At 39.5% G+C, this 26177-nt stretch overlaps 1 protein-coding gene across 2 annotated transcripts in view; it reads right to left on the bottom strand.

The window, feature by feature from the left end:
* Positions 1-24862, bottom strand: part of COL2A1 (collagen type II alpha 1 chain) — a 59436-nt gene extending 34574 nt beyond the window's left edge. Inside the window, exons 1-19 of one of the 2 annotated variants that reach the window (XM_069758674.1) lie at positions 24641-24862; positions 21595-21804; positions 19872-19888; positions 19564-19596; positions 18498-18530; positions 18346-18399; positions 17814-17915; positions 14281-14358; positions 13119-13163; positions 12984-13037; positions 12001-12054; positions 11692-11745; positions 10692-10745; positions 10482-10535; positions 10065-10109; positions 9510-9563; positions 5440-5484; positions 5030-5083; positions 9-107 (exon numbers count right to left, since the gene is read on the bottom strand). In XM_069758674.1, the coding sequence (XP_069614775.1) occupies positions 9-107; positions 5030-5083; positions 5440-5484; positions 9510-9563; positions 10065-10109; positions 10482-10535; positions 10692-10745; positions 11692-11745; positions 12001-12054; positions 12984-13037; positions 13119-13163; positions 14281-14358; positions 17814-17915; positions 18346-18399; positions 18498-18530; positions 19564-19596; positions 19872-19888; positions 21595-21804; positions 24641-24734 (1233 nt within the window). In that variant the 5' untranslated portion in view covers positions 24735-24862. The remainder of the gene's footprint in view (positions 1-8; positions 108-5029; positions 5084-5439; positions 5485-9509; positions 9564-10064; positions 10110-10481; positions 10536-10691; positions 10746-11691; positions 11746-12000; positions 12055-12983; positions 13038-13118; positions 13164-14280; positions 14359-17813; positions 17916-18345; positions 18400-18497; positions 18531-19563; positions 19597-19871; positions 19889-21594; positions 21805-24640) is intronic. The other variant, XM_069758675.1, reaches the window with a different exon arrangement.
* Positions 24863-26177: the final 1315 nt, after the last annotated feature.

Raw genomic sequence — 26177 nt, 5'->3', positions numbered from 1 at the left:
AAACTTACAGGAGAGCCAGAGGGTCCAGGTGATCCAGGTGTTCCAGACTCTCCCCGGGGACCTTGGGCACCCTCAGGACCACGGGCACCAGTGGGACCAGCTTCACCCTGACAAAATGAGATAAGTGGTTAAATAGATATCCTCATTATATGGTGGTGATGATGAAGATGATGATAATCATCACGCTATTATTGTCGTAAGATGAACCACCCAATAAGAAGACCCACTTAAGCTTCATCAAAGTATGGGTTTGTGTACACGTTAGGTATTTGGTGCCGAAATTTCGGCATCTCTTGGCAGGAAAACACACTGTAAAACAGACACATTTTTTATGCATTTTTTTACTTGTGTTTTTGTTGCTTGATTTTTCCCCATGGGATGAAATCTGCAGCAAAAACGCTGAAAGAATTGACATGTCGCAGACTTAAATCTGCAAGTCACAAATAAGCAACGTGTGCATGAGACGCCAGGATTCTCCTTCACTTGCTGGCATCAGGAAATCCTTCAGGTTTTGGGACAAATCTGAGCAGAAGAAAAACATGACAAAACCAAGACAAATCTGCATCGTGTGCACAGGCCCTAAAGGCACAGAGCATTTGCTTTTTATCTGTTTTTTCAGAGTATTTATTTTGCTAATTAATGTATTCCTATTATAGTTCTTCATTTTATTTTTATAATATACGAAGTATACTACGATAATATTTATTGAAGCTTTACTGCTTTTAATATTTTGGAAATGTATTAACACAGATTATGAACTGGAAAAAAAAGTGTGTGATGCTTCTAAAGAGAATAATTATTAATCCATGTTTTACAATAATGTGAAATATAATGTTTCTATTAATATTGGTATTTTGTTCTCTTCCATTATAACACATCTGGTCCTCTTGGGTGTGGCTGAGCCATGACGCTGGATGGCAGGAATCTAGGACAAAATGACGGAATGCCTGTGTATTATTTCACTATGCCACCTAGTGGCTGGATGAATGTTTTACACTAAAAAAAGTATGGTCACGTTATACACACAGACCTATCTGTGGGCAGCTGCGTCATGTCATAGTCAGGAGAAGCTGAGCCTATTGACGTGTAGTATTGTAGGAAGAGATTCCGTGTAACCTGTATTTTATCATTTAAATGAGTCCGGTGGGCGGGTCTACTCAGTAACTATTTCTGCATGCAGTGTCACACAGGGGTGACTGTCAGTCAGTGATTAGGACCGCCTACTGGACTCTTATACAAGTTATATTGAATCTTTTCCCATAAAACTTATCAAGGTGCTCCACTCCTCCTGCAACATACCCTAAGATACCATGTCCCATATGGGCGATTCTCTTTATCGTGGGGGATTTGTGATGTTGTGGGGGGGAGGGTTGCATTACATATTGATTTTTTTGGTTATGACTAATATGGCTACGAGATGTCGCAGCCGTTATAATAACCTAGCTCTGCGGGATCTAGATGGCAGTTGAGCAGTTTTTCTTAATGGTAAGGGGATATTGTGGCCACTTTTCTTTAAAAAAAAAAAAAACTTTTCCAACAAATCTATTTACCGTAGTCTTTTTTTTAGGCCCGTGGGACAAATTGCAGTTTTTCCGATGAAGGTCATTAGCTTATGGGAATAATATCTAATCTTAATGTGGATAGTCAGTATGAAGCAGAGCGTATCCGAGCCATAGCATTGTGCCTATCTGCATATTTCGGTATCCGGCATGTCAGGTCCTTGTGTTATTCATGCTCTAATGCATTCTTTTCTGTCTCTTTTCCACAAAAGGGCCTTGTATAGCCAAATTCCGGGCTGGACCCCTGTGCATTCCAGTTACCAAGGCAACTGCTGCAATTAGAACTCCTGGGAATGGAAATACCGAAGCTTCTTACTGAGTTTTCCTCCAAACCTGGAGGGGCTGGTATAAAAGTGCCCTCAGCCTCCTCATACTTCGCTCATCTGGTTCTTAGATTGAACTTCTCTGATCTAATCCCTTTAAATGCTTAGAAACGGGACACAAAACCAGCGAAAAAGTAGGGTGAAGGCACGCTTATTAGTGAACGTGTAGGATCAGGCCAAAGGGATTCCCTAACTTAAGAGGCGTTACGTGAAAAAGTCATGGAGAAGCCACGTTTATTATTCACGTGACAGCATCATGCTCGCTTATGAGAGGAATAGGCAGCTTTTATTATTCTGTGCTATGTTCTAGTGTAAAGTAAGTATGCGTATAGTAAGAGTGTGGAACTTCATCAGTGTCCCCGAGTGTGCGCAGTAGTGGCCCCAATGTATTCGTGCTCCACCATCCACTTTAGAAGTATGCAAATCCAACTACCTAAAAATGGATTATCAGGAGTCACTCTGGATGTTACTACAAACTACAAAAAAAAATTACTGGTAAAGCCAAAAGGTCCAAACCGCTAGATATTGTAAGGTAAATCATTGGGACCCCCAGTGGTGAAAACTAGCATTACACTCTAATGGATTCAGTGTTCAAGGAACACATTTTTTTAATTTTATTTTTTCGGTTTGTTATTCTGATTTTTATCAATAACTTATAGTATGAAATACTAGAAACTACAAAAAAGATATTGATAAAATTCTCTAATCCAACAACTGCTGATATTGTAATGTAAATCATTAGGACCCCTGGTGGTGAAAACTTACATCACATGCTAATGTGTTCAGATTTTAAGGTGCACATACTTTTTTCACTTTTTTTTTTCTGTGGGTTAGTCTCTATTATATCAATAAGTAATAGCATAAATTACTAGAAACTACAAAAAGTATAGTTAAAAGTCTGTTGATATTGTAATAGAAATCATTAGTACCCCCAGTGGTAAATACTAGTGTTAAATGCTAGTGTATTCAGTGTTTATGGTGCACATTTTTTTTATTTTACTTTTTTCCCATTTATTAGTCTCTATCTTATCAATAACTAATAGTATAAAATGCTAGAAACTATAAAAAAGATATTCTTAAAAGTCTATGGTCCAAAACCTGTTGATATTGTAATATAAATCATTAGAACCCCCGGTGGTGAATACTAGCGTTACATGCTAATGTATTCAGTGTCTAAAGGTGCACATTTTTTTATTTAACTTTTTATTTTGGTGTATTACTGTTATTTCTTTATTTCATCAATAAATAATAGTATAAAATACTAGAAACTGCAAAAAAAAAAGATATTGATTAAAGAATATAGTCCAAAACCTGTTGATATTCTAATACAAATTAGGACCCCCAGTGGCAAAAACTTGCAGTACGTGCTAATGTGTTCAGTGTTTAAGGTACACATTTTTTTATTATACTTTTTTTTCCAAGTATTATTCTATAGTTAATCAATAAGTAATAGTAGAAAATACTAGAAACTACAAAAAAAAAGATACTGGTAAAAGACTATAGTCCACAACCTGTGATATTGTAATAGAAATGTTTAAACCCTGGTGGTGAAATCTTGTATTACGTGCTATTGCATTCAGTGTCTAAGGTGCACATTTTTTTATTTTTACTTTTTATCTGTATATTAGTCTCTATTATATCAAAAACCAATAGTGTAAAAGTGAATGTTTTATGATAACACGTTTCACTTCTTTTATCTTTTATTAGTCATAATATGTGGATGGAGTGACACAAAGCACTTAAAGCACAACACCATTGAGACCAATGTATCTGGTCTATCTTGTTGTATGTGTATGCCATTATTTTCCACAAAAAAATTTAGCAAAAGCTGAGCTCCTCTATTTTTATTTTGGGAGAATAAGAAAATGACAAAAATTAATATAGGGCAATATTCAGACGTCCATTTATCATGCACGTGTTCTGTGCTTTTTTGTGGACCAAGTGTGACTGGTCTGCACCAATATACGGAGATCCAATTTTGATCAAAATCACAGATCAAACTCGCCCATTCAAGCCTACAGGTCAGTAAAAAAATAGCACAGCACTCAGATGCCATCCGTATGCTATCCCATTTTCATGTTTGCTTGATAGGAGAAGTTTTAAAAAACTTCTTGCACTCAAAAAAAAAAACCTGATAAAACTTTGATGGTAAAAATTGACACATTGACCAAACACTGATGGAAATCAGTTTACTTTATGTCCATGAGAAAAATCACTGATATCTGAGTAGGCCCTAAATTTGATCACATTAATGGAAATTGGTCCATTTTTCACAAATAAAAAGTAAAAACGGACGTCTGACTGTTTCGGCTTCTAACATTTCTGTTAATTTGGTGGCATGTTCTGAAATAGATCTAGAGAAGAATGTGGCGGCAGTTGCTCTTTGAAACATGTTTTTTTTTTTAGACCCCTTGAGGGAGCAAGTGTTCAGGCGAAACGGTGCAGTCTATATGTTATTGGTATAAAATAAAAAAAACTGCATGTTTCAAGGAGTGAATGCTGCTACTTCCTTCTCTAGGTTTATGGGTATTGATCTATTTTTGTGCTGAGCACCGCCACCTGCGCACTTGATGCCCTGTAGATGAGTGCTCCACGGCAGGGGTGTCAAACTGCATTCCTCGAGGGCAGCAAACAGGTCATGTTTTCAGGATTTCCTTGTACTGCACAGGTGATAATTTAATCACCAACACAGATAATGATTGCAGCACCTTGTGCAAAGCTAAGGAGATCTTGAAAACACGCATGGTTTGCGGCCCTCGAAGAATGCAGTTTGACACCCCTGCTCCACGGTATATGTTGCTGCATATATGAACTTTACAATGCAGAAACAAAGTCTCTTGCTGTTTATTTTCTGACATCGACAGTCTGATACACAAATTCTTTAATGCCGTAGTGTTTTTTTTTAATGCTTTGTATCTAATGTTTGGTTTGAAGTCTTTAAATACCCCAAATTTAGCTGAGGGTTTCCACATTTCTAACATTTTTCCAGCCAATAAACTACAGTGATGTAATACAATCATTTTTCTCTGCCTTATGTATCACCATGTGTTGTTAATGTCAATGGTTGCTACTTATGTCCACTGATCCTGTGAACGTGTCTGCTTTCTAACAAGCCTGATTGACAAATTGCTGTAAGTTGACACATACCTTAGAGCCAGGGGCACCGGGGAAACCAGGAGCTCCAGCTGGGCCAACAGGTCCCTGTACACAAAATGAGGCCGTGAGTGATTTAAAGGCAATGAAATGTCTCAGTTTAGCCCTAAGTATTTTGACAGCTGCGGAGGAAATGAGAGCCGGACTAGCACAGTATACATTCTATCTAAACAGACGATTGCAAGGGGCAACTTCACTGTCAGTCTGTTGGGCTCCCATCAGCAACTGACTCCATTGTAATTGCCGAATATCCTAAAGTATAATATCACATTGCTGAGGGGATTTACAGAATCCTAAAACCGAAAATAGTCCTGATTCCGGCTGCTTCTGAATTATGTCTCAGGAGGTTAAATTGTGTCATTTACTAAAAATCAAATGTATCGAAAACCGATTAGATAACTTACAGGTGGGCCAGCGGGACCGGGCAGACCGTCATTACCACGAGCACCCTGAAAGAGAAATATAATGACATAGTAAGTGATAATAATAGATTGCGCTCTGGTATTTCATAGGTGTTAAAGAGGTTGTCTCATGCTCTTAAATAGGTAAAACTCAACATTTCTAGTAAGTTTACAATTTATCCCCTCTTAAAAGTCCTTAAGAGAGGAGGGATTGTTCATTTTATAGTTTACAGCTCATTGCAGTGTTAGAGAAGTCAGTTTCCCCGGGAAGGAGGGTGCGCTGCTCGCAGATCCTATGCCTTAGTGGCTGCTCGCTATGCTGGGCCGCTGGGTCTGACCACTTACCCCACGTTGCAGAGGCAATGCTGTCTACTCTAGAAGTCTGGGGAACAGCACAATTCGGAGAAGTGACATGACCATGCTGCTGGTCCAAAAAGTCAATCTTCAGAACAGTACCGGCCCAGGAAACCGCCCGCCGGGAGCGCGGCACTCCTGAATATAGAGCATTAATGGTTATCGCTCCAACATATTCTGTAGCGATGTTTGCATGATATCTCTTTTATGAGCCCCCATCTCTGAAGGAGGTCACTCACTAGGGCCACTGTCACAGGAAGTCAAAGAACTGAAATCCTGTGGTCTACATACCTCAACCTCAATAAATCATGTATCATCAGATGACATAATGTAAGTTTAAGCTTTGAACTATAGCTATTGATAGTCCATCTACATTGACACCTGCTGGATAATATGTTGCACTGCATATTTTGCTTTTTTTTTTGCTGACATTGACAATGTTGCAGTTGAGAAATGATTTTTTTCCCCATAGCACGGGTAATGAAATCGTTTAAATGTGCCGCAATATACATTGATTGATGGATTTACACTAAGCATTAAAAATACTTTACAAATCAGTTTTTTATGATGAAAGGTTGGGAATTATTAAGATAAATAATCGGTCAATAATTGAATCAATAACATCATGAATAGCTACAAGTTTAAACTGACTCACTGGCGCCACTTAGAGGCAATAGTCTTACAATGCATCCATTTGTCTTGTCTCGGTAGTAGTATTTGGTGAGAGCTAATGCCTCTATACTGCCACCAGGTGGATGAAATGTGACATTGCGCATGTTTGCGAACACCTGCATTTATATACAGGCATTCAGGGGAGTGGAAAGAATGTGGAGGTCATAGAGATCATTATAGATTTACGTTGGGCATTGCTGCCATAGGGATGGCAGGCCAATTTCAAATCCAATTATAATATTGATAAACCTTCTTATTTTCTGTAATTCTCCCATTACCGGCCCCGCTCTGGGTTTCATTTAAATTAATTCACCATGCTTTGTAACGTTTGTGTTCTTATCATAGATTCCTGGCAGCCTGGTGCCTTTTATATACTAGATGGACGGTAAATGATGGCAGCTAAGTTCACAATTGCCCCATCACTGTATTATGTATCATTGTTCATACCCATCTGTGTAATTTGTTACTATAGAATACACTTACATGCACAGTTACAATGGTTGCTTTTCCTTAGGCTGCGTTGCAGTTTTAGGCTATGATAGCAGCAGGACATTTTTCCCATGATTTTGGAGAATTGAGCCAAACCATAGCATTTAAAAAAAAAACGCAATGTGCCTGCAATGTGTGAATGCATCCTTAGCGATTGGGCCATTACATAGCGAATTACTCATCTGATTGTATTTCACGGAGCATCTCCAAACACTTGGCAAGAATCAAAATGTCACCTAAATCAAAGGTGCCTGAAACTGATTGGTGCGCGGATATTCCTCCTGGACCCTCCATATACATGCAGGCTGTGCACGTGTGTTTTCACTAATAAGACAAGAGTGGGCCATAGGCATAAACCTCCAGGACAAAAATCACCATGCCGTAATTAGGGTCCTTTCACACCCTCCTACGTTCGGGGGATTCATCGAGGCTTTCGTCCAAACCCCGTGCAGAACGGGATTCGGGAGTATATGCCTAATGGAGGCGGACATTCATACATAGTAGACTGCGCCAATGGACGTATACACCCCAAAATGATGCACAACTTAGCACACAGTGACTGTCTACGCCATTATAGTCAATGGCCCCGTCAGCACGTACACCCAAATCCCTTTATATGGGGGGTTCGGATGTAATTCCTGACGGGACCACTGAACATGGGGAAAAGCGCTATGCGAAAGGGGCCTTATTCTTTTTCCTGACATCATGATTTACAGTTGGCAATCCCCCATACACTTTAGATCATGAACCAGCAGGTTGGGCTGACATTGTAATGTGTACAGGGGCCTTAAAGGGTTTGTCTGCATATCTAGGGGGTGTCAGCCATAATGCCACCCCGTACACAGGTCGTGTGAGGTATTGCGGATCATCTCCATTAATATTCATAGAGTTGGGCTACAATACCAGCCCATGTACATGTTTCTGAAATATCAGAAAAGTTTAACTCTGTGGTGTTTCAATTGCTTGATTTAGAATCAATTAATGTTATCCAATAAACTGTGCGGCTGACTGTACCGGTTTTGAGGTTAAAACAGTGGTTTTCTTGCATTAAGGGATTTTAGGAGGAAGAGTTTGACGACCTCAATTTTGGGTCTAAAAATTGGGCCTAAATTTTCAGTAGTGAGCACGTCCTGTTTTTGTGAACCCAACCTAATTGGGCAATCCTTTAAAGCCCTGCACTTGTTTATTTGATCAGATTATGATGATCGGGACTAATCAGACATGATTCAGCCTCGTGTATGTTGTATGTGGTAACTCCTGAAGAAGGGGCCAGAAGAGCCCTGAAACGCGTTGAATAAACCACTGTTTTAAGTCTACTACCGACTGAAACCTCGTCATTATTACGGCAGCGCGGCTTTAATCCACACTTCCTATAGTATAATGATTCCGCCTCGTAACTTCATCCCAAATTGTGTGATTGGACTGTATGTAGATAGAGAAAAAGAAACTTTAGGTGACTCTAAAATCCAGCGAGGACTCTCAGGGCTGTGACCGGGCAGCTGTGAGCCATGGGAAGCTATGGAGGAGGAATGTTGGAGACAAGCCTAAACAGAGGCCATCCCTAGATACGCCGGCATGGTTGTGCTCCCACTGCAGGGGATTAAGGACAGACACTGATCACATCAGTTTCCTTCATGTAGTCATCCTCATCACACAAATGCGGTTTTGCTGTGAATATCCTTAACAAGTTGTATCAATCCTGCATTTAGTGCGGAAGTTTACATTGATTTTTTTTTTACAAATTCATGCTCTGGTGTGAATGACGAGCTGCCGGTCTGTACATGTAAGCGGTGGACTGGATGACAACGTAATCCTTATTCGCACTCCTAATTGTTTTCACCATGCAAGTCATGTCAGGTTTGTCTGACCGACGTCACTTCAAAGATACAAGGACTTGTAATCTAAGGAGAGACGCCGGAGATATCGGAGACTTCCTGCCTGCAATTATAGCTGCTACACTGCCGGGTATATGGTCTGGAGAAAACCTGGGTAAGGGGGCAAATAGGAAGTCAACTCCGTGTAGGCTCCAGACGCTCATAAAGGGGTTATCTGGGATGTAAAAAAAGCCTAAAAATTGTCAAATAGCAAGAAAGTTGCTAACACAAAAAAAAAACATAAATCAAAATTGAATGCCCCACAGGCTTTATTTACTTCCCCTCAGCGATGATGTCACGTACAGTCACATGACCACTGCAGCCAATCACTTGCCTCAATCTTTTGCCAGTCACTGGCTGCAGCGGTAATGGTTATGTAGAACACATCATTGCATTACAAAAAGAGAGGGCGAAATCACCCAAATATCAGGGGGTATGAACTAGATGTTATTGGTGAGTATTTGATATTTTTTATTTCTTTCTGTTACCTAAAATCTTAGACAATCACTTCAATCTAATCCGTTATGTGTATCTCTATAACTCTGGTCGTTGATGTGTGAAGAGCCCATGGTGATGGCTACAAGCTGCGATTCCTGCTAATTGGTTCTTCAAAATCATTAAAATACATGAATATCCTCAAAAATGAATGTATTGTTTTTGGATTTAACGGTGTTTAATACTTACAGCAGCACCAGAAGCTCCAGGACGTCCTCTCTCACCAGGGAGACCACGTGGACCCTATAAATGAAGATAGAAGTCAACTATCTGCCTGTATGAAGAACATGAAGAACTCTTTGGTTACACTACCTTATTCTATGTCCTTTTTTGAAAGCAAAAGGAAAAAAAAAACAACTTCTATCAAAATTGACATGATCTATGGCAGGAGACCTACATATTATTATATACTTATATCCTAATCATATATGCCATGGGGTTATAGACAATATAAGTGCGGATGACTTAGACTATTTTCATAAAATTTTCTGACAATTCTCTCACTGCCAGAGGAAGCACAGTTTGGACTAATCCTACTGCTCCCATGGAGGATGTCTACATATGCTTTATACACTGACAGTATTACAACCCCTCCGAGTGATAATGAATGGTCCTTAAAAAGGAAACATACGGCCTGTCTTAGTAATGAAAATATACACTGGCTTTAAATTTTATTCTGCAGTGAATCTTTCTGCTGGAAAACCAACAATCTACAAAATTCTCTGCTAAAAAAAGGCTACTTACCATTGGGCCAGGAGCACCAGCCTCACCAGGAGCACCACCTTCACCCTACAGGAGTACAAAGCAAATGTCAAGGTGAGTCAGTAAATGCCAGTGACTTTATAAGTATCGCAAGTATCACAGTAGTCATGGTATAATTTCTATAGAAGTGCATGGAGAGCACGGTGCACACGCCGCCATCTTTCCGCAGCGCCCGTAAGGAATACTTGCATCTATCAGATGTTTGTGGCATATAGTCCAGGTATGCCATAAATGCCTATAATGGGAATTCACAAATTCTATATGTTCTATTAAAAGCCACTAACAATCTACTATATGGGTTGTAGTCTTATGGTGTTGCAATAGAGCCCATATAAGAGTAGAAACGATCCCTTCTGGATAAGGCGGACCCTCAGCATTCTTTTACAATCAGGACATTACCTTGGCACCAGCAGCACCAGACTCTCCCTTTGTGCCATCCAGACCTGGGTAACCCTATAAGCAGAAATAAATTATATCAATGTGTAATATGCACAAATTAGACAGTGAGTAACTACTGCAGTCTTATAGGTAGTGGCACTCCATGTTTTATGGTGCATTCTACATTTTATAAAGTTAAGCGTTGACTATGGTTCATAGTTCAGTACATACTCTGTGTCCTTTTACTCCTGGAAGTCCTGGGGTTCCGGGGAATCCACGAGCACCCTATAAAAATAAGATTGGGATTAGCACAATTTCCAAAAGTCTAGAGTGAGACAATAAGTGACGTGTCATAGATTTGTTTGCTATAATTGGACTAAGTCATGGTCACTATTGTTTATAAAGCTTGTAGTAAGTAAGATCTTATAATAATATCTCCATCCACATACAGCGTGATGTCCTCCAACAGTAACGTCTGTCTGTGTTCCAGGGAACACTTTCAATCCAGCAGCCAGATATGGTGTCCTTTATTCTGTATCTCACAAGTAGGTCCTCACGATGTGTTCCATAAACACCGTTACTGTGCCACCAGCCGGATGTGGCGCCCAACAATCATTGTATGAATCTTCCAATAAAATGGCTTGGCTCCAAATAGTAATTTCACACGTGGTGTTCTCCAGTATTGGTGTCAATGTTCCAACAGTGGCGTATGATGGTTTCCAATATTTGTAGGAATATTCCACTAGTTGTAGGTGTTGCTTTTCATAAAAAATTGCCATTGTTCATCCAGCAGGATTGTAGGTTTTCCAATAACCATATCAACACTCCACCAGAACTTCCATTATTATACCGTGAAGGTTTTCGATAATAGTATCCAAAATCCAAGCATTGCATCATGACATATTCCATAACTAGAATTCGGTGTGAGATTAGCAATCTTCTACTACCAGTATAATGGATTATGAAGCCAATATTCCACCTGTACAGCCAATGTCCTCAGCGTCTGGGCCATGCGAAGGAGACGTGTAGACTCTTGTATCGCCCTCTAGGAGCGATATGTTATTGTCTTACTATATATATTATCTGTATACCATTTTTTTGTTAAGTTGTGATGACACCGTAGGTTTCATGCTTTCTGATGACTACTGGAACTAGATCATTCTCATTGCCAGTCGATTATCTCTACATGGTCCTGTGTAATTTAATGTGATAATTGTCAAAAAGCTCTTACCTGTGGTCCTGGGGGTCCACGCTCACCAGATTTACCAGGTTTTCCAGCTTCACCCTAACGAGAGGAAACCTTAGTTAAATACTGTAGAGCCTACTCAATTTTGACCCTAACAATTAGTGCATGTATGTAATCCCACGCTTGTTAAAAATGTTTTATATGCTTATATACTTGTATTACTACACTTTTAGTATGCATATTTTGTTACACGAGTTATTTAGCATAATCTCACATGATATTTCTAAAATTTGAGAAGATAATATTTTCTTTCCACTGATACATGTTATATATAAATAGAAATCTGATTCTTACATCATCACCAGGCTTTCCAGATGGGCCAGGAGGGCCACGGGGACCCATAGGGCCCTAAAACACAAAGCAAAATTGGAATTAATGATGGTCTGAAACAAATTTGAACACAAGAAGAAAACTTTTTTTGAGGGTAATCCTCTTCCCTCAAATAATGGTTTATATTCAAAAGAGTGTATTATTATTATTATTTATTTATATAACGCCAATATATTCTGTAGAGCTTTAAAAATAATGACATCACTCTCCCCATTGGGGCTCACAATTTATATTCCCTATCAGTAGGTCTTTGGAGTGTGGGTGGAAAGTTGAGTACCGGAAGGAAACCCACACAAACATGGGGAGAACATTGAAACTCCTTGCAGATGTTGTCCTTGGTGGGATTTGAACTCAAGACCTCAACACTGTAAAGCAATAGTACTAACCACCGAGCCACCGTGCTACTGATGTACCCACTGTACATGGTAGTTGATAAGGTTAGAAAAAGACATTGGCCCATCAAGCCCAACATATAATCGTAAATGTAAAGCACAAATAGGTCTTCTTGAAACCCAAGGTATCACTTTTAACCTTTGCCTAATTTTGCTAATAATAATGGAAATCACTTATATGACTAATAAGCCTGAGCTACCTCTCTTTCTCTGAGGGATTCACATAAAGACCAAAGCAGTCATTGACACTGTCCAGCTTTATCGTTTAGTCTGTACGCCCACACCCGTATTTTATACACACAGACATTCTTTGATCTAACTAAGATGTCTGTTTATGGGCAGAACCATTCGCTATTGGTAATTTAAATGTACCATGAAGGGAAGGGGACGTCTACTATAATCACAGATCGAGAAGACATAACTCCTCCAGTGTTCTGCGTATGCCCCATTTCCCTGCCATAGACATAACATTACATCACATAACATGAAGGAGGATCTCCTGCTGAGGATGGCTACTGACTAGTAACAACATACAAATAAGGGCACTTTACTTACAGCAGCACCGGGTTCACCAGGTTCACCGGGATTTCCTTGGAAACCTTGAGGTCCCTACATTTAAAACCAATTAAAGTTAATTAAAAGAAGTTAATGAGATTCTAATCAATGAGACGCATTATAACAGACACTTACAGGAGAGCCAGTTGGTCCGGGAGGTCCTCTAGGTCCCATAGGGCCCTGTGATATGAAAAAAACATGAGTAAAATCTAAACTAGATAGTGAAAAACCCCTGTAGAGGCAATCAATGGCCTTCTGTAAAGCAGAATAGTATGGAACTGTATGCTTCTTGTGTGTACTATGTAACACATCGATATTTATTTAAAGCGGCTTCTCAGAGGCTTCGAGCTGGAAGGCAGCCATGTTTACCAGCTCCAGAATTCATTTATTGCCTGCCAAGAGGGGCTGGAGAGCAGACGTTTCCTGAAGGAATTCACTGGGGATTTTATAAAGCAGTAGCTGTTGTCTGCATGGTTAAGACTTCCAGTCCACCACTGAGTAAAGTCGAAACAATCATGGTGCTATGTGTACGGGATTCATTATATATATTTTCTCGCAAGCTGAAGTTAGGACTGGAAATAAGTCCCAGTAACTCTATGTAATATCTCCTGCTACAGCTGTATCGGTGCTATACAGCGCGGCCTGAGGTGCTAACAGATTCAAGCTGGATTGGATACACGAGAAGATTTTTTTATTCCTCTAAATCTGTCCACTAGGTGGCGTTATACCTGTAGGCATTGATTCCAGGCTACAGCCTGAAGGCACATATAGATTTTGAAGCATATTTTCCAATTCAGTTGCCCCACACCTTATACAATAATATCTATATATCCTATTTAAGATGTCAAATACTTAATATATTTGTATTTATCTTATATTTTATATATAAGATAATATCAGGGGTGGATGGGGGTCCAAGAGGTAAGGGGGGCCACTACCCCCTCCAAATCAGCAAGCAGCTTCTCTTATAGACAGCTCTATCATACTGCTAATGGCCCATATATTGTTCTTTACCAGAGGCACTTTTCTATTTGTGTCCGCCTCTGCCTGACATGATATATATATACTGTATATATATATATATAATACATCACGTATATATATGTATATATATAATAGTATGATATAGATATATAATAGTATGTGCTGTGTAACAATTCTTCTATTATCACACTGTATAGCAGATGACATACGTTGTCCATTCAGCCCTGATCCACTCTCTCTTCCGTTGCTTATACTGCCCTCTAGGTGGTGATGCAAGTTACTACAAGTACTGCAGCGGAGGAGTCTGTCTTACCATTGGTCCTTGCATAACACCCATCTGTGCGCCTCCAGCTTTCTCATCAAAACCTCCTGTCATCTGAGCAGCAAAGTTCTGTGGAATCAGAGCTTGTTATTAGTATTTCATTGCAAACTGCGATATGAAGAGCAATAACAAGGCTGCAGAATAATATAACGTCTTTCTCGGACCTTTACTTTCCCTGAAATAATCTTATGGTCAGGTCTAATATATAAAATAATACTGTCATCCATTTGGTCGCGTATATTTTTTGTAGTTCACTTTACTATGGAAAGCTACAATGTTTTTTTTTTTATTATATTTTTATTTTTCAAAAGATTGTAAACTTGTTTCCGGAATTTATTTTGATATTTAGCCAAAATTTCTATATTGAGATATTGAAAAGAAACCACAAATTGCAGGGAAAGGTTTTCTTACAAAACTAAAATCCGTGTGTCTCGTGCGACTCTTTATATTGTGTAACGCGTTTTATAGATGCATTAATCGTACACGGCAGGGAATCGTTATTGCAGTACGGTTATTGCAGTACGCCTGTGTTAGTTATTGTGTTATTCACTAACTGTAAAGGTCAGAAGTTTAAACTCATGACAGTGCCACCTAGTGGTAAGGCTTGGAACAAATTTTCTCACGACTATTACTAACCTTGGATGAATGACATGAGCACATTTACTTCCTGTAGTTATAGTAAATGATTTTTTTGAGACAAGCGCAATACAAATTTGTGTTCATGATTTTCCTTATAATGGAGACCTAATATTGTCAGTTAACACCTAGTCCCTATTAAAGGGTTGCCTACAATAATAATAACTAAATATTAAAGAGTAATCGTCGTCTTAATTTTATACTTCATCAATCAATGGTTCACATGAAACTAAGCAAATGTGTAATATGTTTTTTTTTTTAGTAATTTGCAAAATGATTTAAGGACTAACCGCTGTCTTAATGTATACTTCATCAATCAATTGTTCACATGAAAAGAAGCAAATGTGTAATATATCGCATCAGAGAAATCTGCTTCTTTCTGCGCCAGAATTGATCAGTGATTACCAAAATTCTCAATTCTGGGGTCCAATCTGTATTCAGTGAAGACAGACTGTCCCATTACTGAGAGAGGAGATGGCGGTTGGTGCTGATAAGATTCTATGTAGACAGGAAGAGGGAGGAGCTAGAGGCAGAGCTCTATGCCGTCTACATAGGATATCATCAGCACCAACCGCCATCTCCTCTCTCAGTAATGGGACAGTCTGTCTTCACTGAATACAGATTGGACCTCAGAATTGAGAATTTTGGTAATCACTGATCAATTCTGGCGCAGAATGAAGCAGATTTCTCTGATGCGATATATTACACATTTGCTTCTTTTCATGTGAACCATTGATTGATGAAGTATACATTAAGACAGCGGTTAGTCCTTAAATCATTTTGCAAATTACTAAAAAAAAAAATCTCCTCTCCAATTTGGTATTAACCCTGCTGTTGTCTTCGGTCAAAAACGACCGACCTTGAACTTCAATATTCTTTAAAATATTCAAGATGCGGCTCTGAAACCCGTGGCCGACCGACCCATCCTCATTTAAGTCAATGAACCACAAGTTTCAGAACCGCATCTTGAACACCCCAAAAAATACCAAAGTTCAAAATCGGTCTCCCCAGACCGAAGACAACAGCAGGGTTAATACCAATTTTGCCACACACATGGTTACTCATGTAACTTACTCTTGGGACAATGTGAAAACACTATACGCTACTCGTCGCATGCTTAGAAGGCAACACAAAGAAAAAAATGGCATCGAGTTCAATGAAACTAAGGGTTTGTGCACACAGCAGCTTTGTCTGAAAAAGCACCACAAAAGTGAACATAATGCACAGCAATGCAAGAATGACATTGCTGTGCACGGGTTCAGTCTTTTGTTACTTCTTTGAACCACATCAGGGCCCAGAAACCATGAAGTGATAAAAAGAAGTCGCATGATCATCTTACGGGCGACTTTCATCAGGATGTTATAGTTTAATTTACTGAAAAAAGATTCTGCGAAAACAATGGCAAAGTTGCCAGGGTATCTGCTTCAAGAAATAGACCGCCGGGCTTCTTCCTAAAGTGGCTTTGCCTAGGAAAACCTTGGCGTCATCCTAAAGCAGGGATGTGCACATACCCTAACTTGTCCATAGAGGAATCTCCATAATTACTCGGCGTAATGAACGTATTTCTTATTACATTTTTATAATGATTGCTCAGTGCAATCAAATCTGCGCATGAACCAGGTAACCCCTCATATAAGGTTCTCATTTTTCTGTATTTATTAAGTATTTTATATTATGGTTTTTTTTTTTTCAGTTCTGGTAGTAAGCAGACTATATCGCATTGTTCCTAAATATAATAATATACAAAATATAAGGTCCAATCTGTCCAAGTGAAAACCGATAAAACTTTCCCTATACAATGACAGTGTATTCAAAATGGAAAATATTGAAGAGGTAACATCACTGCATATTCATAATAAGGACAATGGGGTGTCAAAACCACCAGGGATTGATGAATTTTTGAGTGGTGCTAGGTATAATGAGAAAACACATAGCATCATATATAATGGTTATTAAACAGGTCTCTATATGGTTTTTTAGCAGCTATAAAAACTATTTTTATTGGTATCTTCCATCAGAATGTTTCCTGTATGTGACATCCAGAAGAAACTGAATTTATAACCTAGATCCATTGACCGGGGTGCACTTAATATTAATGTATGGGTCCAGCACAGAGATCATCCGTGAAAGGTATATATTGTAGTTCACAATGACGGTATAATAGAAAATATAGGAGGAGAGTCTAGTAAAGCACATCCAGAGAAACTCGCGGACGGGATCTCAATCTATTGGCGAATGGATGTATTATAATGTATTCTTCTACAATAGAATCTGTAGGAATTGCATTCTTTATGGACTGTGAAAGGTTAAATAGGATCAGTCTTTGAGGTGACTTTTTATTTGTTTCTGTATTTCTGCGTGAGATTACGTCTTGATTTAAGAATCTGTGTAATTGTCTCTTCCTTGTAGATTGGAGATAAGATTTCTGTTATGTCTTCTAGATTAGGATAATAAATGTCATTGCAGACAACCATGTTAAAAATAGTGCAGAAAAAGTAAAAGAAAAAAAAAATAGTCCTAACGTGTTTCTTTAAATATGGATGCAATTTTCATTTGCGGCATAGCTGGATGTGTTCAGGTTGTACCCGCGGGATAGTATGAGGGCATCTCGTTTGCATGTCTCTGATGTCGGACAATCATCTACTTGTACAGTGTCCAGCAAAATAGGGGGGGAAAAAAAAACGTTCTGGGCAGAGAAGATATTTTGTGTCAGAGGAATGCAAACAAACTGAGGGATTACAAAGAGTGGCTGTGTGTGAGGTACGTGGTAACAGTGGAGCCTTTCAATGCTGTCAGCTTCATTTAGAGATGTAGAGCAAATGTGCTGAGTGGATGTGAACTTTACAGACCTGTGACAAAGATTGGGCGTCAGTGTCAAGCCTACTTACTCCGCCAAGGCCAGGGGGTCCGGGAGATCCAGCTGGGCCAGGGGGTCCTGGGTTTCCAGGAGTGCCGGGTTCGCCATCTCTTCCACGGGGGCCGGGTGCACCCTAAAATAGAGACACATGATGGGTACATTACATACTCAGGTTTATAAAATGGGGACATTGATTTGGAATGACACAAGATAGTCTCTAGATAGACAAGGTGGGCACATTATCTGCCAGACTCAGACAATGGAAACTTTCTAGGTGCATAAGGTGGAAAGTTTCCCAGCCATATGGTGGATACAGTAGGGGGCATTCATGAGGATGGGCTAGTAACAACATATTAGACATCAACTAGATTCTCATTGGATTGACCATATGTAGGGTTTTGGCTGGTTTTGCACTTTCTGCGTTTGGCTTATTTCCACCTGAATTTAGTTGCAGTTACCTGTATTACTTTTTATTCATTCCATTGCTTATTCCCACCATTTACAACTTATATTAAACCCTCATAGTTCCCTACAAAACAATTTTTAAAGTGTTTCTCACTTACTTGTTCACCTTTATCACCACGGTCACCTCTTGGCCCTTGTTCACCAGAAGGTCCCTGAAAAAGGTCAGAAAATATGTTAATATCAATCTGATTCAAGTATTTGATATTAGATTCAAAGGATCAATCAATTATTTTGAATAGATTTTCTATACCTGTGGTCCTGGAGGTCCTCTTGGTCCTAATACCTATTGTACAAAAATATGTAGAGAATCCAATATTATGTCATGTAAAATCAGCAAATGTTATAAATATACAAATATCGTAAATCTAAGCTGATAACTAAACTGTGAGATAAAAATACTCAGAGGAAATAGATAGATAGACAGACAGACAGATAGATAGATAGATAGATAGATAGATAATAGATAGATGATAGATAGATAGATAATAGATAGATAATAGATATGTGATAGATAGATAGATAGATAGATAGATGATAGATAGATAGATGATAGATAGATAATAGATATGTGATAGATAGATAGATAGATAGATGATAGATAGATAGATAGATAGATAGATAGATAGATAGATAGATAGATAGATAGATAGATAGATAGATATTGGGGTGGACATATCATTGGTCATCGGTATATTCTGTTCTACCACATCGATACCCAAAATAAAATGGGGCCCATTACCACCTACAAAGCAGCAAGAAGCTTCTGTCACAGGCACATACACTGGTGCATTATGACAAACTATTGGACTGCAAAGGACCCATGTACTGTTCTTGTTCATGGGCCCCCTTTTGTCTGCGTCCACCCCTAGACAGATATAGATAGATAAATGGAATAGATAGGTATGTGACAGATAGTGATAGATAGATATGAGATAGATAAATAGATAAGGGATTGCTAGATAGATAAATATGGGAGAGATCTATAGATAGATAGATAGATAGATAGATAGATAGATAGATAGATAGATAGATAGATAGATAGATCATTGTCCATCCTGTGCAGCCACATTGGGACCCAAGATAATTTGAGGCCCACTCCCACCTCATAGGCAAAGAAAGTGGTGCATTATGATGAACTATTGGACTACAAAGGGCCCTTATACTGCTCTTGTTTATGGGCTCCCTTCTGTTAGCGCTACACAGATATAAATAGATAGACATATAGATAGATAGATAGATAGATAGATAGATAGATAGATAGATAGATAGATAGATAGATAGATAGATGATGGATAAAAATAAAATGACGCACTTACATCTTTAATATCACCAGGTTCGCCTTTTTGACCCTAGAGAAAGAAAACAGAAAAAATACTGTAAAGTTATATATTGATATATTGAGTTTGTATATGCCTATGCTATATCTGTATAGATATGATTACTTGCTATAGTTACACTATTGTACTAGCCATGTATAATACTTGGAGTGGGTGTGGAAGAAGTCGGCAATAGACCTTCTATGTCGCTGGTGGCAGCTGTCATTAATGTTAAGTTCTGTACATTAGTGTACTTTGTAGTCGTATTCTACGATGTTTGTGGTTATTCTCGTAAGAAATAGTATTACCTTAATTCCTCTTTGCCCTATTTATTGGAGGAAAGATAAAGAAAAAGGGGATAAAAGTCAGCTGGTAGAAATTCATTGGATGATTTGGTGACATAAGAAAAACATAAAGTACATAAAACGGACTATAAATGTCCACAGACCATAGAACAGGCTAACATAAGACACGTTAAGGCCTTCTTCCCAGGAAGAAGTTATGTGTTAAATCACGACATCGAGCTTCCTCTAGTTCCGATTCCCTCACTTGTCTCAGGTGGATCTCTTAGAAGACCGCTCGATCCTACTGCCGCTATCCTCAGTGCAAGACACGTCTATGGGGGGAGCGCTAAGGGCTCACTCACACTCAGGATTTGGCCGCTATCCTCGGTGCAGGATGGTTACACGTCTATGGGGGGAGCGCTAAGGGCTCACTCACACTCAGGATTTGGCCGCTATCCTCGGTGCAGGATGGTTACACGTCTATGGGGAGAGCGCTAAGGGCTCACTCACACTCAGGATTTGGCCGCTATCCTCGATGCAAGATGGTTACACGTCTATGGGGAGAGCGCTAAGGGCTCACTCACACTCAGGATTTGGCCGCTATCCTCGGTGCAAAATGGTTACACGTCTATGGGGGGAGCGCTAAGGGCTCACTCACACTCAGGATTTGGCCGCTATCCTCGGTGCAAGATGGTTACATGTCTATGGGGAGAGCGCTAAGGGCTCATTCACACTCAGGATTTGGCCGCTATCCTTGGTGCAGGATGGTTACACGTCTATGGGGAGAGCGCCAAGGGCTCATTCACACTCAGGATTTGGCCGCTATCCTCGGTGCAAGATGGTTACACGTCTATGGGGAGAGCGCCAAAGGCTCATTCACACTCAGGATTTGGGTCAGCATTTTGCCATCAGGAGTCGAACTTACAGAGAAAAACTATCATTGAAAGATTGACACTTCTGGTTTTGGCATAGAAACACTGATCAAAAATAGCGATGCGTGAATAAAACCTTATTCGGGAAGCTGGTTAGCAAATGTTGAAAGAGGGTTGACTTTAGTAGTAAAAATAGAGGGAGCTAAAATAAATGATTAGTTACGGGAAAACCTAATTACGGACAAGGATTAGCACACGTTAATGATGACTGCACATAGCACTGCAAGTCTCCCAGCCTGCCTGATACCACTGAGGTTGGACCTCACTGGCCACAAGAGCTTGTAATCAAGCAGAGATACTGCTAACAATCGCATTGCTAATAATGCAGGACCGGTCGTTAAAAAGGGGACCTCCGTCATGTTTTAACCTCTGCCTCCGAACGTAAAATGATTGTTTGGGTTCCATCTCGAACAGGTTAATAAGTGCCTTATGCTTAGGGATGCACGTGGTCGGTTCAGCGGGAGCTTCCACATTGCCTGCCAAACGAAACCGCAGGAGTGTAGACCTGTGGCTTCAACTCAAGGCAGAAGAAAGCCAACAGAGCCGCTCCTGCTTGTGATCTCTGTAATTTAGTTGTATCCAGGCTTTGATCTCATGGGCATTACTGCACTGTTAGACATCTTATATACTATTTTCCCTTGGGGTATATATATATATTGCACGTTCATATATTTTAAAGGCAGAAATCTGAACAGGAGGGGCCCTTTTTAACCACAGCAGGGACCTATGGTTGCCCATTCTGTTAGGGAATGGGGTGTTAGCCATAGGTTTGCACAAGTAATTTATTTATAAAACACAAATAAATAAATTACGACCACTGGTGGTGGAGGACTGCTCAGTTGGGCAAATGGGACAACACTCTCCAAAGGGGATCTCAGCATTGGGGCAGTCTTTATTTTCCTCGCAGATTATCTCGTCGCACAGAATAGTCCCGGTGTCACAGACACAGATTTGGCAGGGTTCTGGTTTCCACACATCTTTGTCACTATATGTCTGCCCATCCTGTACGCAGCTCCCTGCATCCACTGTGCCAGAGGGGAGTAAGCATAAGCCAAGAAAGAGGCAGCAAAAAGAGAGGAAGCAGAAATTAAAAAAAAAAAGCAAAACATCACACAATATTCATATACAAATGTCATATATTGCAATGAGTTCAGATGCACAAACATATATATATACATGGGGGGTTTATGTATATATAGATATATGACATATTGGGAGAGCCAGATTTTGATATTTGCTAAATTATTCACTTTGCTTGATAAACTTGCTGTGAAATTAGTATAAAATATTGTTCTGCTTTTCACGGTATAATGATAAATATTCAGTATATTAGTAATCAGAGATTTAATATGAAATATTACCAGACGAGGGCAGTGTTGAGCCAGACAGATGGAGGTGATCTAAGTTCAGAAAATAATGGGGCTGCTTGGGGTAAGAGGGAGGAGATTGCCCGAATGCAAAGTTTTCTGGCTTCTGATATAGGAAGTTGTAATACAATGTTACAACGTGAACTATGGCGGCTTGTTGTTAACTGCAGGTTTCTTTGAGGTCATTTAGCGGAAAGTTGTCTCCAATTTGGTGTCCGTAGAGTTTTTTTTTTGTTAATAATATTTTACAAAATGCCATTATCTTTGGATTTAAGCTGCAAGTAAAGTGCATTATTCAGTGGCATACGTTAGGTATACAGTATGGAACGTAGACATATATGTGATGATCGGGTCAATAAAATGTAATAAAATCTGAAGTCCTAAGGAAATAGAAGCGTATTTATATCACTGATAATAAAAGCAAATAAAACAGCTATAAACAATATAAAATGACGGGGGGATATAACATGAGCCCACTGGTGCTTGTGATCTGTGCGCCATTATGCTCAGGCGACCTCCCTTTGGGTGCCATGCCTGGGCTTGGGTAGCCCACAGGACCCTGTATGAATGGGCCTTTCTGTAAAATACACAGAGGTTTCAATTCACATTTCACTGTCAGGGGCCAGTTTAAATAAATATGGGCAACATTTCAACTCCATCTGGAAACCATTGCTGCCAGTCCTCCCAGTGCAAACAAACGATCACAATAGCCTATTGGGGTCTTCACATCGGGTCATATCTTAAAAGCTCATCCACATACATATAAAAGATAGCGTCCAGTTATTTTAGATTCCCCTAACAGGTATTAGCATGACCCCTTTCCATTTAAATATTTGATTTTTTACCTCCGAAACCAGCCACGTTTGGGCCTTCGCTTGTCCAAAGGGTTAAAAAAAAACGCAACAACTATCTAGAAGGCCGACATACCAAATCCTAGGCAAGTCTAAAAAGTCGACCCAGTCTTAAATGACTCTATCATTCATCTATGTCCTTTTTTTTACTGGAAATGATAGAATATTTCTGTCTGGCTACTTCAATATTTCATGCACATATTTCCCCTTTTTGCAGATGTCAGACGCAGAAAAAAAAAAAAAGAAACTTTCTTTAAGGAATGGAAGAATGATTCCGACGGAATAAAATGGCAAACAGTCAAGGGAGCGTGCCTTTTCCATACTAGCAGCGCAATGGATTTACAATCTGTAGTATGCAAAGACTCGTAAAGGACTTTTTTTTTTTTTTTTTGTACCACTGGGGACCTGCCCAAGCAAGTTAAAAAATTTCTCCCGAGAAATAAAGCTTCAAGCTTTTTCTAGAAGAATTGCCCGGTCTGCGTATTCGCCAGGTGTTTTCTCATATATTCCGTCATTTTTTTTTTTGGCCAGTTTTAACAATATCTGAGTAAAATCTATCGCTCGGTTATTTTTTGGTTATAATTCTGCGTTTTATTGATGCGATTGGATGTTATGTTTAGATAATGGAATATTAGGTGTCGTCACGATAGTTTTGTGGCATCACACAATGGCTCGGTAAAACTATTTTAAGGTTCTTTTGGAATGAGACGTGTCTGGCAGGAATGCCTTTCAGCGTTCACACGGCCTCTTAAGGGAACGTTCCCCTTTTTTTTTGTGATCCTTAAATACTGGGAGAGATCAGTTGGTGGAAAGAATGCAGCTTTTGTGCCTTCTGCGCTCAGGACTAACACCTTGCTTAGAAACTAGAAGTCAGATTGATGATCTATGATACAGGAAAGAAATATATCTTCAGATTCGAATCTTATCTTCAGATTGATGATCTATATCACTTATTAACATTTTCTATTGGGAATTGCTAGTTAAGCAATTCCCTCTCATATTCTTTAAAATTGTTAAAGGATTTTACCATCAATCAAGATTAATATTTGCAGCCCTGAATGGAAGCACAGGAATTTCACTATTATATATGGCTACTTCAGATCTTCTCAGCATAATCTTAATATTTGGGGATACAGGATAGGAATATTTCATGATAATGTCTGTAAAGCGCTGCGGAATACAATGGCGCTGAATAAGTGATGCATAATAATAATAATAGTTTGCAAGAATAAAACAATTTTATAACTAACCACTTTACACCACAGTAATCCAAAACTGCTTCTTAGCCCCATATATTGGGAATTCATTGCATACTTATACAATGCGCCAGTAATGATCTGTCCTGCCATTGCCAGGTAGGGGCAGAAGTCTGGATGTTGTGTCTAGGAAGGATGCAATAACCTTGAGATTACATTTACACCATGCACTTGGTTGACTGTGAGCTACAATGGAACCCTGACAGATTTACAGGTGAGATTAGATTAACCCTCAACCTGCTGGAATGAGAAGTGCAGTCAACGCCAAAGCTGCTTTCAGGTTGCCTCGCAAGTGCAATTTTTAAGACTAAATACAGCATTATATATTCTAAAGGAAAAAAACAAAAAAGAATGATTAAAAAAAAAATCAAACAGTTGGTCACTTACGGATGTCTTGATCTTGGCATCTTACAACTGCTAATAATATCACTTGTATGGCTGCGAACAGCACTAGTGTCCTTGAATCCACAAAGTTAAACATGTCTAAATGTTAGACATGCAAAAGCTTTGCGGGAAGAAATGAAGAAGAGAAGGGGAGGAGAGGAGGATGACTGTCCCCAAAAGTTATCTTGTCTTCATGCAGCCGATTTCTTGGGAAAAGAAGGAGAATCCAGTACCAGGCCCCAGCAGAAACTTAGTACTATCTGCTCTGGGCCAAGGTACTGAAATTATAGTCCTGACTGCCTTGAAGACAACGTATATGCCCACATCTTAGTCCTCCCCTGCCCCCAGCAGTGCTGAAATCTGAGCCCCTCCACTCCTCTCTGCCCTCTCCCTCTCCCACCAGACCCCTCCTCCTCCTGCAGGGTCCCTTGGCTAGACTTGCCACACTCTGTCCCCCTATCTCCCTCCCCTCTCGGTGTCTCAGCCTCCCCTTCCCTGTGTCCTGCCTCCCCCCCATCACCTACACTCTTTCATTCCTCTGTCAAGGAAAAAAAAAGTACCACTATTTAGAAAGAAGTGGAGGAAAAAAAAAAATCCCAGTTTGCTAAAACAGGTCTCCTGTCCTGAGTTTGCTGAAAAGTTTGCTGGGGAGTCCTGGTGCAGGAGAAGCTTTAGTTGCCTGGGGAGGTCTGCCAGGTTCTTACGGTTCTTGAGATTGTGAGGCTGAGGATGGTTCCTGCTCGGTCAGGTGGCACGTCTCCCAGGTTTAGGGCAATGCATGGGACATTTAGGATTCGCTCTGCTTCTTCACTTTGCACTTTTTATTCCTGAGATGCTTGCTAGAATCTTTGAGATGTATCTATCAATGCTATTCCAACAATTTATATTCACAGGTATTGTCTGTTGTATAATTCTAAAAAAATAATAATTAGGATTAATTGTTTTAACACAAGTTTTGTAATTATCTATCAGGCAGTTTATCTAGATCTGTCTGTCTAGAGTTCCACCAATACTTTATTTCGCATGCACTACTGTAAAGTTTAATTTCACTTTTTTTGTATTGTCTGTATGTTGTTTGTTTCTCCTCTTTCACTTCTTTTCATGTTTATTTGACTTTTCTGTGTTTCCATAAATGTTACATTGTATCAGGTCATTGGGCTCCTTAGATTTATGTTACCCTGGATGTATTTCTCCCCATTGATACATTGTACGCTTAGCTTGTCTCACCCTCATTTGACTCTTGACATGAATATGCTATTGTATCTCCTGTCATCCTCGTTTGATGCTCACCTCTCCGCATAGATGCTTCATTGTGTCATCTTGTCTTATCCCTATGGATATGACATTGTATCAATGCTGCACAGAATGCTTTCAGTGGGATCACAGGAGTGGAACTGAATCATGAATGATCTTTCTATTACGTCCTACACATTCTAAGGCAGGGAACTGGTTTTCAGTGGGATGCTGGTGCTGGCCAGGTGGTCCTGCTGAATGGGAGCTATGTTTGTCTGCTTTTCCCTTTTGGGCTCTAAGTGTTATA

This window comes from Ranitomeya imitator, chromosome 3 (assembly GCF_032444005.1).
Source record: "Ranitomeya imitator isolate aRanImi1 chromosome 3, aRanImi1.pri, whole genome shotgun sequence".
NCBI lineage: Eukaryota > Metazoa > Chordata > Amphibia > Anura > Dendrobatidae > Ranitomeya > Ranitomeya imitator.
This window is presented reverse-complemented; position numbering and strand designations above follow the sequence as displayed.